The sequence below is a fragment of the Alligator sinensis genome, unplaced genomic scaffold (assembly GCF_000455745.1).
Source record: "Alligator sinensis unplaced genomic scaffold, ASM45574v1 scaffold741_1, whole genome shotgun sequence".
In the NCBI taxonomy this organism is placed as follows: Eukaryota; Metazoa; Chordata; order Crocodylia; family Alligatoridae; genus Alligator; species Alligator sinensis.
In genome coordinates, this window is record NW_005842212.1 from 9,971 (window position 1) to 21,858 (window position 11,888).

At 40.3% G+C, this 11,888-nt stretch overlaps 1 protein-coding gene across 2 annotated transcripts in view; it reads left to right on the forward strand.

The window, feature by feature from the left end:
* RNF130 (ring finger protein 130) overlaps positions 1 to 11,882 on the forward strand; it is a 13,381-nt gene extending 1,499 nt beyond the window's left edge. Inside the window, exons 3-4 of one of the 2 annotated variants that reach the window (XM_014521386.2) lie at positions 2,316 to 2,409; positions 3,906 to 4,100. In XM_014521386.2, coding sequence (XP_014376872.1) covers positions 2,316 to 2,409; positions 3,906 to 3,921 — 110 coding nt within the window. In that variant the 3' untranslated portion in view covers positions 3,922 to 4,100. Of the gene's footprint in view, positions 1 to 2,315; positions 2,410 to 3,905; positions 4,101 to 10,818 lie in introns of those variants that run through there. The other variant, XM_025207884.1, reaches the window with a different exon arrangement.
* Positions 11,883 to 11,888: the final 6 nt, after the last annotated feature.

Genomic DNA, 11,888 nt, shown 5'->3' on the forward strand with positions numbered 1-11,888 from the left:
ATTCTCAATCAGGGTGCCAGGGAATCCTGGGGTGCCGTGACATCCTTTCGAGGGTGCCACACAACATTAGCACTGTTAGGTGTACAAACATGATTCACAATATAAACCCAAGGATTTCAAATAGGAATCCAGAGTGCTAAAAACATTCTGAACCGTTACGGTCTTTCTGAGTTCTTTGCAACAGAAAAACTGCTCTCTTTTTTGCATAGTCAAAAAATGAGTGAAAACTAAAAGCTGGCATTTTCAGAGGTGGGGCCTTAACTTTAACAAGATTGAGAACCACTGCCTTACAGAGATGAAAGTGATCACTCTGTTTGTACAATAAAGTACACGCTTTTTAATGAAACTAATTAAATCGGGTGCTACATTGCAAATGCTTATTATTAATATGTACATTCTTCATATATCATGGAACAAACATACAGCAGGGTTCAATACAAACTGAATTTGACAGTTAGTTTGGGAAGTTTTGGTTGCCTCTACTGTTTTACTATTATTAAAAAAATATTGTGCAGATGCTTAACTGGTTAGCTGGTTCTAAATTAGCATTGTTACAGATAAACCCTTTCGCAATTTCTGTGTCGCATTTGAAAGTTCTTTTGCTGGCAACAGAGATCTGAAAGGCTAACCCTAACATTTGTTATGCTTGCCCTTTTAATTTGTAATTTGTTGCATTTGATGTTGAGGCTTCTGAACCTTGCATAATCTAGGAATTTCATGGCATCAGAAGACCACTGCTGAACTGCTTGACCAAATTGTTCACAGGCTCCTCTTTTTAAAGGAGCAACTGGAGAAAATTCCACGGAGCAGATTCCACCTTGGGCTTCTGATGTATAAATAGGCCTCTGTGAATACTGCACAGTATGCATGGAATTGCATAATTTTCTAAATGCTATAGAGCAGTGATTTGATGCACAGATAGCTGGGGGGGGGTTCCACTTTCACTGTTTAAAAAAAAAAAATAGATTCCATGGTTCAAGACAGTTTAAAGTAAGGAGACAATTTTGCCTAACTACTCATCCAGCCTCGCAAAGTCAGAGACACTGCTTGGTATTCTTAGCTCTCTAAGATGGTATTTTTAGTCTTGTCCTTTCTGGAGCGTTTCTTCAGATGCTACAGCAAAGGAAGTTTGCCATAGAAAATTATTCTTGTCTTGACGAGTGTAATCAGTTCCAGAAATGTGTTGGTCTCGTGAGCAAATCGAAACTTCAAACTGAGTTCATTTGCAAAATCAACAAGTCTTCGTCTGGCATCTGTCTGGCATCTGTCAACTACTAGTGCATCCCTTACTCAAATCTCTCTTGAAGACAAATTAATCCTGGTCTGCGTTTGTGTAGTGTTCAAAGCTTGCCTACCCACAACAAAGTCGAATAGTTTAACTGCTCAATTTCCTTGACTGTAGGTGTGTTAACTGTCTGCTCTCAGCTGTAGCTACCTGCATTCAGCTGTGTTGCCATAGTAAAGAACTGAGGAAAAATAAGCAGCAATTCACCCTGATGGATATAAATTAAATTAAAACAAGCTGTACAGGCATTTAGCCTTGTGCATTGTGTGCCTTAATTGATACATTCACATTGAACCTAAAATCTGTATTCAGCAACGCAGATCTGCAACAAAATCTATTAGCATCTGTAGAAGTTGTCAGAAAGGGAGAGTATCACAACTAATAATGCCTTTGTTTGTTATCCACTGTTTTTAATATTACCGTCAAGGTTTTCCTCTTTAAAGTATCTGTATGTACTATTTGTATTCTGTTAAAGTTGAAGTCTCTCTCCTTTTCAAACAGCCCTTCCTTCCATGTTGGAGAAAATTTGTTAGAGTTATGCTTAAACACTGGGTGGGTGGCCCTGATTTTTTGTTTTAAAATAGAACAAAAGCATTTGCTTTGGAGAAAAAAGGAATGTGCTGAATTCTGTGAGTGTGCATGCAAATATTTTTTGAAGAGACACGGTCTGAGCTAAGGAAAGCCAGCCTCAGCAGTGTTAACTAATGTAGGAGAGGTAGGAGTCTTCATTTACATTCTCCCTTCTTTTGCATTTCACTTGTCATTAAGTGATCTTTCTTTCTCGCTAACCCTTGGGCTGAGCCAGGAGACGTTGTTGTGCCATGCTTTTTTTCCACACCTCTCTCCACTTCTTCTTTGCTAGCCTTCTCCAGTCAGTAACTCTATGGCTAACCTCCTTCTGCTTCACTTCCCGGTGCCAGTCATGGCTTAAAACCCTGTTGCCTTCTGCCAGTGTTTGAGGGATATGTTGACATCGCTTTGACATAAGCCTTCTCCCACGAGTGATTTCCTCCCTTTCCTTTGTCAACAGAAGAATGGTTTATTATTGCCAGTTTTGGCCTCCTCAGCGCCCTCACACTCTGCTACATGATCATCAAAGCCACAGCTAGCTTGAATGCTAATGAGTAAGTACATGTTAAAATACGTGTGTATACTTGGTTTTGGTGCATGCATCACAGGCAATGCTGGGAAGAAATGGCAGGAGGGGAAGGAGGGAGTGCCTTCTCTCTCTTGTCGGGTATAAGTCTCTCTATTAAAATTTTTCAATGGATTACTACCCGTGCACATTCGTGGTAAGGTATGTCTGGCTGGGTTGCCTGAAAGTGGCTCCTCACTAAAATTGTTTGTATGCAAGATCAAAGGGGAGAGATGGTAAGCTCCCTAGCATTTGTACCAGCTGCTTATGAGCTGAGCAATCTTTCTCCAATACAGAAGCAATAATGGAAAATGGGGAAAGTACAGAAGAGTGGCAAAATTTCACCACTTTCTCCCATCTTGTGACTTGAATCCCCACCTGCAGCCACCTCCCAAGTGGCTCTCCAGTCAGATCCCAATAATCTAAGCAGCTTCCAACTCTGCTGTGAGGTTAGGCAACCCTGTTCTAGTCTGTCCCTTGTGCGTGAGAGGTTCGAGGTTAATTGCTTAAGTGCTACCTAATATGCTACACATCAAGCAAGAAGGCTCCTCTGCTGATCAGTGTGCCACATACTACTTGACTCCTAAGATTTGCAGGAAATGCCAGGTTGTTATAGATGCGAGAGAGGAAAAAGCAACAAAGCTTCTTGTGTTGTTCTCCATATAACAACTGGGGCTAACATTGCACCATTTAGCAGATACACCAGTAATTCAGCGTGAAGATGAGGGTCCTCTTTCATCTTCCAAGATGAAACTAGCAGGAAGGAGTGAAATGAGTAGAAGATGGGACATAGTCTGAGGGAGCTCAGTCAGCAGTACCCTCCAAGTGACGTTCCCTGCTGCTTCCCTCTCCCACTTTCCTGCAGTTTTAAACTCATCTGATTTAGGGCACACCTTCTGTGTTCATGTGCATATGCAAAAGATAAAATACCTACTGTTTTCACACTATTCATCTCTACTATAAAGTTGCTTAGAAGGGAATGACTGTAAGAGACGCTGTTTAAAAGACTGCTTCCCTTTGGTCTTAATTTATAATGTTCCAGGAACTAGCTTGACTTGACAGCTACTTTTCCTCTCAGTTCTTAGATAATGGGTTCATGGAAGGCAAGAAATGAGAACAGTTTGTTCTGCATTCAGAAGTGACTCTAGACTGACCTCCCAAAAGTAACTGCATGACCACATTCCAGAATCCAAAGCCTCCAAATATTGGTCAGTCTTCCTTAGCAGCAACGTTTTGGTGTCAGGTGGATATTCCACAACAGTCTCGTAGCCAACTCTCAAACCGCTGGCAGTGTTGCCCTAAGGCATTCTGATAACTGATGCATTTTCATTATGACGTGACCAGTGATGTATGCAGTGCACAAACCCCTTGCACAATTTTCTGTAGCTGCATGTAATTGCTCCTCATTGATATTTTTTTACTAGACTTATGCAACTGTGAGCAGTATTGTAATTAATACTAATATTTCCTTTTTTCACCCCACAGAGCAGAATGGTATTGAAGAAATGCTTTTGGACCGGTTGCCTTGGAAAGACCCACCTTTTTATGCATCATGTATTGATCCATACAGCACAAGCAGTTATATTTAGTATATTTTATTTTTCCTAAAATTTGCTGATGCCAAAGCTTTGTATTAAGGAAACAATGAAGAAATAAAGGACTTTAATTACGAAAACTTTATTCTGAGGTTGAATTTTATTTTCTGTGAGCCTTCTGTATTGAGTTGTTTCAGTGTTTGTCTCATCCTCTGCTGAAATTTGCATGTGTTCCTTAACCTCCTCTTGTGAATGGCTTAAGCTCTGCTAATTAATCTTTACTTAATCTTTCTGTGAATGACTTCTCCTTTTCCTTTGAGAGGCACAAACTAGTAGGTGGAAGCTTTGCAAGATGCTGTTTTAACACTATCATGATATCCACCTTTAGCGCAGAGGTTAATGACAGTGTTGTCAGAGGCTGTTTCTTACCAGCTTATAGTTAGTCAAGTAGCTGGACCCAGCATCTTGAGTCTCTTTTTTCTGCTTCTAAAACTCAGTTCAAGAATATTGTCTTCATTTCTCATCCCCTAACTTTTTCGTGTTGTGCTAGGAGGCTAGCAGTGTGCTCCCCTAGCTTCATCAACCACAGGAGGTTTGGAGTGTTGTTTTCTGTTTTAATATTGCAACACATTTTTCAAACTTCCTAAGCACCCTTCCCCCACCACCCTTTTTCATGGGAAGTGAAGCCGATCCTAACCACTTCTTCGTGCAGCAATAGCAAGCAAGAGGTAGGGTTTCCCTCCCCCTTCAGTTGCTAAATCTCTTTACAGATCAGTATTATTTAGTAAAGGGTCTAGTTCATGTTAACTCATAGGCAGTTGTGAAACGCTGCTAATATCTTTCTATAAGTTGGAAACCCTGTGAACAAGCCCTTTCCTGCTAAACTGCTTTGGGGAGGTAATGTGGCAGAGGGAGTGAGGGATAGTATCCATCCCATCACATTTCATCTCATCTCAAGCTGTTCACGCAAACTTACTTATCCAACCGGAGAGTAAGTAATAGCTTACTGTTCAGGTAAAAATGCACACACTGTCTTCACTATTGAATGTGGAGCTGGTTCACAGCCAAGGCCTAATGTTTAAATTAATAAGATTGGCTGGTGCATTGGAGAACCCAGTAGATGGGGGGGAAACCATAAGCTGATCAGAGTTGAAACCTGTTGCAAGTGGGCTTTTTCCCCTGGTATCCAGCTTTAACTGACATCTGAAATCTAACATTTTTAATTAAACTAAACTATTGAAAAGAGCCATTTGTACTACAATAGGATTTAGTTTTTTTAATGTATTGGGAATAGGGATTTTTTTTAATGTATAGGCACTTTTAGAATTTAGGAAGGCAGCCAAAATCTACATTAAAATAGTTGCTTAATTCTTAGCTGTCAAAGAGCTTTCAGCTGAGAAGGCAGCTTTTAAAATTAGAAATGAAGTGTCTGATCGTTTCAATATATTTAATAGATTTTTTTTTTTTTTTTTTTTTTTTTTTTTTTTTTTTTTTTTTTTTTTTTTTTTTTTTTTTTTTTTTTTTTTTTTTTTTTTTTTTTTTTTTTTTTTTTTTTTTTTTTTTTTTTTTTTTTTTTTTTTTTTTTTTTTTTTTTTTTTTTTTTTTTTTTTTTTTTTTTTTTTTTTTTTTTTTTTTTTTTTTTTTTTTTTTTTTTTTTTTTTTTTTTTTTTTTTTTTTTTTTTTTTTTTTTTTTTTTTTTTTTTTTTTTTTTTTTTTTTTTTTTTTTTTTTTTTTTTTTTTTTTTTTTTTTTTTTTTTTTTTTTTTTTTTTTTTTTTTTTTTTTTTTTTTTTTTTTTTTTTTTTTTTTTTTTTTTTTTTTTTTTTTTTTTTTTTTTTTTTTTTTTTTTTTTTTTTTTTTTTTTTTTTTTTTTTTTTTTTTTTTTTTTTTTTTTTTTTTTTTTTTTTTTTTTTTTTTTTTTTTTTTTTTTTTTTTTTTTTTTTTTTTTTTTTTTTTTTTTTAAAATAGAGCCTCTGAAATTTTGAAGGAATCACAAATACAGTCAATGAAGAAAGCAGTGAATCAGTTTTGGGAATCTTGGATGGATTTAAAAAGGGGAGGAGGAACAACCCTATATATTATGCCCTAGGACTGACTACTTATAAAACCCAGTATTGCTGAATACTGATACCGAGACAGATGAGTGAAGTACAGTGAAGTATGATGCACAAACTAGAGAGTTCAGAGATTTCATTTTTTGTCCATTTATTAACAGTATGAGACAACTGAAATAGTATGTCAAATACTCCCATTACCACCTGGGATTATCATTTTAAGGTTATTTTTCAAAGTAATGTAAAGAGCTATTTCTGAAAAACATCAAACTTTAGGGCCCAGATTCTGAGGGACACCGTAGCCAGGGCTGTTTCACACTTCAACAGGCCAATGCCACAAGTGAAGAGCTGTCTTTTGACTGGTACCAGGAATAAAGTTAACTAGTTTCTTGGTTCTAGGCTTTGACATCCGCTACCCCCGTTTCTTCGCCCTTTCACTTTGTTTCGAGTTTTCTGATCATTGCATCCATTAGATGCTCACAAAGTAGAGAAGCTGGCTAACTGAAGTTCAAACCAAAGATAAAACTCTACCTTACTGTCATTCACTAAGTAGATTTTGTACCACCCCAGGAAGGTGAATACATGTGTGCTTCTGGGCCAGCAGAAGAACAGCCTACAGTCATTCGCCATCCACTACTTTTAGGTATAAATGCTTAGAGCAAGGGTTTGTCAGCTCCTCTTGTTGCGATTGTATACAAAGAAGTGTGTCCTTCAGCATTCTCTTCCTTTTGCCAAATGTTGCTGCCAAGGAGGAAAAAAATTTCTGGTGACATTTGGCTCTCTTGCTACTTTACATCTTCCTAGTGTCCAAATGGATCATTCAGTGCAAAGAGCCTAAGGTGTGCCCGAACCATATCTCCGTGTTGAGAGAAAGCATTGCAGAGTCAGCTGTTCTTAGCAGGGAGCGTCTCCGTTTCTGCACAGCACCCAGCTCTATGCAGCTCTGAACTCTGCTGCATAAAAGTGTAAATACAAAGGGACCCCCAGTAGTACCTGGCATATATGCAACAGCACTACAGTAACTTGTTAATACATGCCATTGTACTGCGCCTATCCCCGCAGCACATGGTGAAGCTATTGTCAGTTTTAAGCTCACATTCGTGTTCAATCACTGTTGAATGGTTTTCTCTAATTAAATACTGAAAAAATAATAGCAAGGTGCTGGATGTATTTAAGATGTATTTATTTTGACCTTTGTAAATAGGAGTAATTCACTTTGGTTTGCTTTCCCCATCTAAGGGATAGTGAGGCTTCTGTGCAGTCTTTCTCAGGTGGTCTTGGTAGCTGCAAAATGGGAAGAGTATACTATGTCTTTGTCAGAAATTTGCTGGACGTGTGCATGTTGCTGCATGCTACTGAGATCTATTCATGCCCAACGTGGCAGTGGATTTACAGAGTGCTGATTACCTCAGTTTTAAACAAAGCAGCTTTCTGCCTAAGGGAGGAAAAAGCATGTTAGGCAAGGTGCTAAGGGTCCTTTTAAACTTCTGACTAAGAACCCCTGCAAATTTAGAACAAGCTGGAGCTCTGTTTTAATTCTCCGGTAGCTTTACACGACACAAGAGCTGTCCTGTTGAATGGAAGCTTCTTCCAAAATATCTTTGCAGTGGAGGAGAAGCAGTGTTGCCAAATGGAGAGCACTGGGTTGAAACTAGGATTGGTTTTCTTCACTCCTCGTAATCTGCTAAGTGACCTTGGACAAACCACTTCACCACCCTAGGCCTCAGTTTCCCCCTCTGTAAAATGCGGATAGTGAGCCTTCCCTCCTTTGTGTAAACCCTTTGGGATCTAGTGATGACATTCTCCGAGCTGGATAGTGATGATAGTATCGCACTGAATATTTGCCTTGAGATGCATTCTGAGGGTAGGTTTGTCCTTTCTTGAGCCCCGTTATAAGGCTTTACCTTCTCTGGGTGGAAGGTGCCATGTTGAAACACGACCTTCAGTACCAAGAGGGGACGGGCAACATATGGCTGGTGTGCTGTCTCCTGGGTGTTTGTGGGATTAAGGCCAACAGAAAAAATTTGCCTTAAGGAACTGAAGGAGAGAAGAAGGGGGACTTCCATTCAGTTGTCTGCATCTGGCAGAGAGTGCCTGCAATACTTGGCTTAACAAAGGCATCTTTTGGGACTTTTTCTGGTGCACAGGCAGTTCTGCTACCCAACGAAGGACTGTGAAAAATGCAATTTGATTTAGCTGACTTACTTTGAATAGGAGGCATTAGAGAATGAATTATGAGCTCCAAAAATGCTATTGAAGCAGAACAGTCTGTACCTGGATGTAAAGGTACAGGCTGGATATAAAGATGCAATTCCTCTAGGTGGACAAGGTAAATTTGCTTTTGTGGGAAGCAAGAAAGCGTTGAAGGTAGCAAGGCATGGGAGGTGCTGAGTGCACAGTGTTTGCTTGCAGATTAATTAAACAGATCTGTCAGAGGAAACATTTATGGTTGCCTGCCTGTTAACTAAACTCTCCCCATTGAGTCTGCTAGAGGGCAAGTTTCTCTGCACATAGAGGAAATGATTGCCTCGGGTGTCTGCTTCCTAATCCCTTGTTTGATTTTGTGTAATAAAAACAAAGAGCAGCAGTGTTGAGTCTTTAGGGGCCCTTTGTTTTGCCTCCGCATCAGTCGTACAATGTGTACCATTTCAGTAGGGTGGCAGAGGCGGCAAAAGGTTCAAAACCCCATTGCTCATTTTGGGCAGTGTAAAATGGGACACAGGATGATCATAATTGAAATGCTGACGCAGAAGGACACAGTGGAAAACATGTAATGCAGGAGGCTCCGAATACCCATGTTGTCCCATATGTTTCCCAAGTAGATATTTATGGTGGAGTTCAGGTTTGTTTGAAGAGGGACTATGATCTCTCTGGGAGCTGAAGTCCCATGCTGATCTGTGTAAATAAATACATCTTTCTTTATTAAAGCATTGTATGGTTCCAGGAAGCTTAAGTCTGGGATAGGATTCAAATCCACAAATTGAGCACCAGTCATTCAATTGTCATATCTGCTGGTCTCTCCTCCTCTCTCACCCCCTTCCAGCACAGTGTGTTTCTTTATATCCGCCTAAATATCTGCTTTATTGGCAGATCTTGTGGAATTTTAACTACTGTTTTATTCTCATGGAAGATTAAGGTAGTAGATTAATTCACTCCTTTAACCATTTCTCAAGAAGGTTCCCCTCCAAGTCGGACTGGTGGAGACCGTTCAGTGCTAGCTTGTTGTCTGGGTCACGCGGCCACTGGACGGTTCAGGACTAGAATTAGTAGATGTCGCTGCGAGTCCGGAGTGTGCGGTGCATTGTCAGAGCTACAGAAGAGGAAGCTGACATACCCATCCACCCTATTTTTGGTCCCAGACAGAACTATTATTAGGCCTTTTGCTTTGATAAGTGCACGGTTCATCTTTACTTAACCTTTGTAACAACTCCCACAGTGAGAGTGCAAAACCAGCTTTTTCTTAATGCCCACAAAGCTACCTCTTTTTGGGTGGGGGGTAGGGTAACAGCATGCAATGGGAGGGGTCCATTGCCCCCTTTACTCCCTACTCTTCTAGTAGAGCTTTCAGACTCCAACAGGAGTTCTTGTGCCAAAGTGACACGTGAATCCCAATAAATCCAAAATTGCAGGCTCAAACATGTTCCTGGAGAGGGGCTGCCACCCAGGCAAGCCTATAGCTAGGACAGTCTCCAGGGAGATGTGGGTTTGCATCCCCTTGGGCTGAGAAATGAATTGAATCTGCATCTTGTGTCATGGGAGAGCATTAGACAAAATATCAGTACTGCCTACCACACTCTCAAAGGGAAGGAAGGGAGTGAGCCTTACATCCATTCTTTCAAAGAACTGAATAAGTCTGTAGGAAGGGACCCTGGAGGGTCCTTCCTGCAGCTCTGAGTGAGGCATCTGAGTTGTGAGAGGGGCAGACTTCAGATGCATGCCTGCCTACATACATGACTTCTTGGCTAGGTCTAGGTGCCTCCCCATTCAGCCTGGCTGCTCTTAAATCACAGTCCAAGGGGTCTAACTCTTAAGTGTCTCAGGCCAGATGCGTGAGGAGTTCTTAACTGGATCTTGCTCTAACTCACTGCAAGTTGGAGTTTTAATGACTGCTAACTCAAACATGCTCCACCATCCTTGAGACTAGGCCTCTCTTCCTGGTGAAAGAACCATTTGAGGTGGGATCATACATGCACATACCTTCTTCCACCAGTTGACAGTGCCATGCAAAATAAAGGACATCAAATCTTCAATATTCCCAAGTTTAGCACTGTATAGCAGTAGGGTGTCTTGGAGCCTGGAGCTCAAATGTGGGGCTTCCCAGCTTGCAGTGCTGTACCCAGATTTCTAGACCAACTTGGTGAACAAAGCACAACTATTTAATTAGTTAGCTGCTGAAGGTAAAAATAAATTTGGCCATAGTCCAATCCTCAGCGGACACTGTTTACTTGCCTACACCCAGCTGAGCGCATGATACATGGCAGAAGGCAAACCAGGTGAGGATGTTTGAAGTGCAGGACCACACTGAACAGTTGTGGTACCAAACAAATGATTGCTTTCAATCCTATACTCTCCTAAAATAAAGATGCAACGAAGTTAGGAGTCCTCATGCTCATCTTTCCTCTGTTTTTTGTACTGGTGAGTGTTTTAACGAGAAGGTTAATTTTTATGTGTACATTATGCTCCTGATCAGAACTGAATTACTTGCAAGAGTGAGTAATGATGCAGACAAGACTTTGCTCTTGGTTTTTGTCTGGTTGTATAGACTCGCAGGTGTTTCTAACACAGCCATTTCTCTGTTCTGCCTCTTCTAGGTGGCCACTTCTTTCACCGCAATTCTCTCTCTCCTCGAAGCCTGGTCTATGAGAGTGAATTCTCAACGATTGAGCCAGTCTTGGACATATACGATGAGAACAAAACTTGAAAGGAATCCATGTTGGGTGTTGGTTACTCTTCCTTTCTCCATTTCCCACTGCTATTGTTGTGTACTCTTCCCATGGGTGTCCTTTGTCTGAAGAGGAGCTGCTTTTTCCAGAACATGAGCCCCGCTTCCAGGTTACAAAGATGAAGCTCAACTGAGGTGGTTTCTGAAGATGTCTCCTCTGAGATGATAAGGTGCACGTACTGGATCGGCCAGTGAAGATCGCTGAGTTAAAGTGCAGTTAGATGCATTCATCCAGCCATGTCTGTCCAGAAAAGGCTTTGCCCTGATCCTGAGCGTTGAGTTCTGTACTGAAGACGTGTCTCAACCAGGCGCATGCCATTCCCATTTTTTAGTTGTTCAGATATTTGCTGGACTGTATCAGACATGGGACTGGGGGGAGGAGAGGATTGCAAGTTACTGGTAAAAGCACTCCCATTTCTCTTCATCCTCTCCATTAACTCATTGTGAAATGTTCCCTTTCTTAAAGGGACTGATATAAGTGCATTGACTTTCTAACTATCCATTTAACTCTGAGCAATGGCAAAACAGGCTGGCATTAATGCTATGGAAGAAACTACAACCGCAGTTTTCAGAAAAAGATTGCAATAACCGATTCTTCAATTTTGGTTCCTGTTGAAGTTGGACAAAAGTTGCCTGTGCAGAATGCAACTGCAGCCTCTCCCAGGCCACCTGTCAAGTAACTCTCTTGAATGCAGGGGTGGTGATAATGCTCTTTGGACCAGCATTTGAATTTTCTTCAAAGCATTAGACTTCTGGAGAACTGCACGGGAGTCTCGATTGCTATCCTTTTGGTTTTTAAAAAATCCACCAATTTTTTTCACTGAGATTTTTTGAAAGCCAACATGTTGGCATTATACAGAGAAAAAGGCTTAAGCATTTTATCCTGTTCTCTCACTGCAGCCGTTAAGTAACAAACTCCTTAAAGCTACGCCTGTTCCT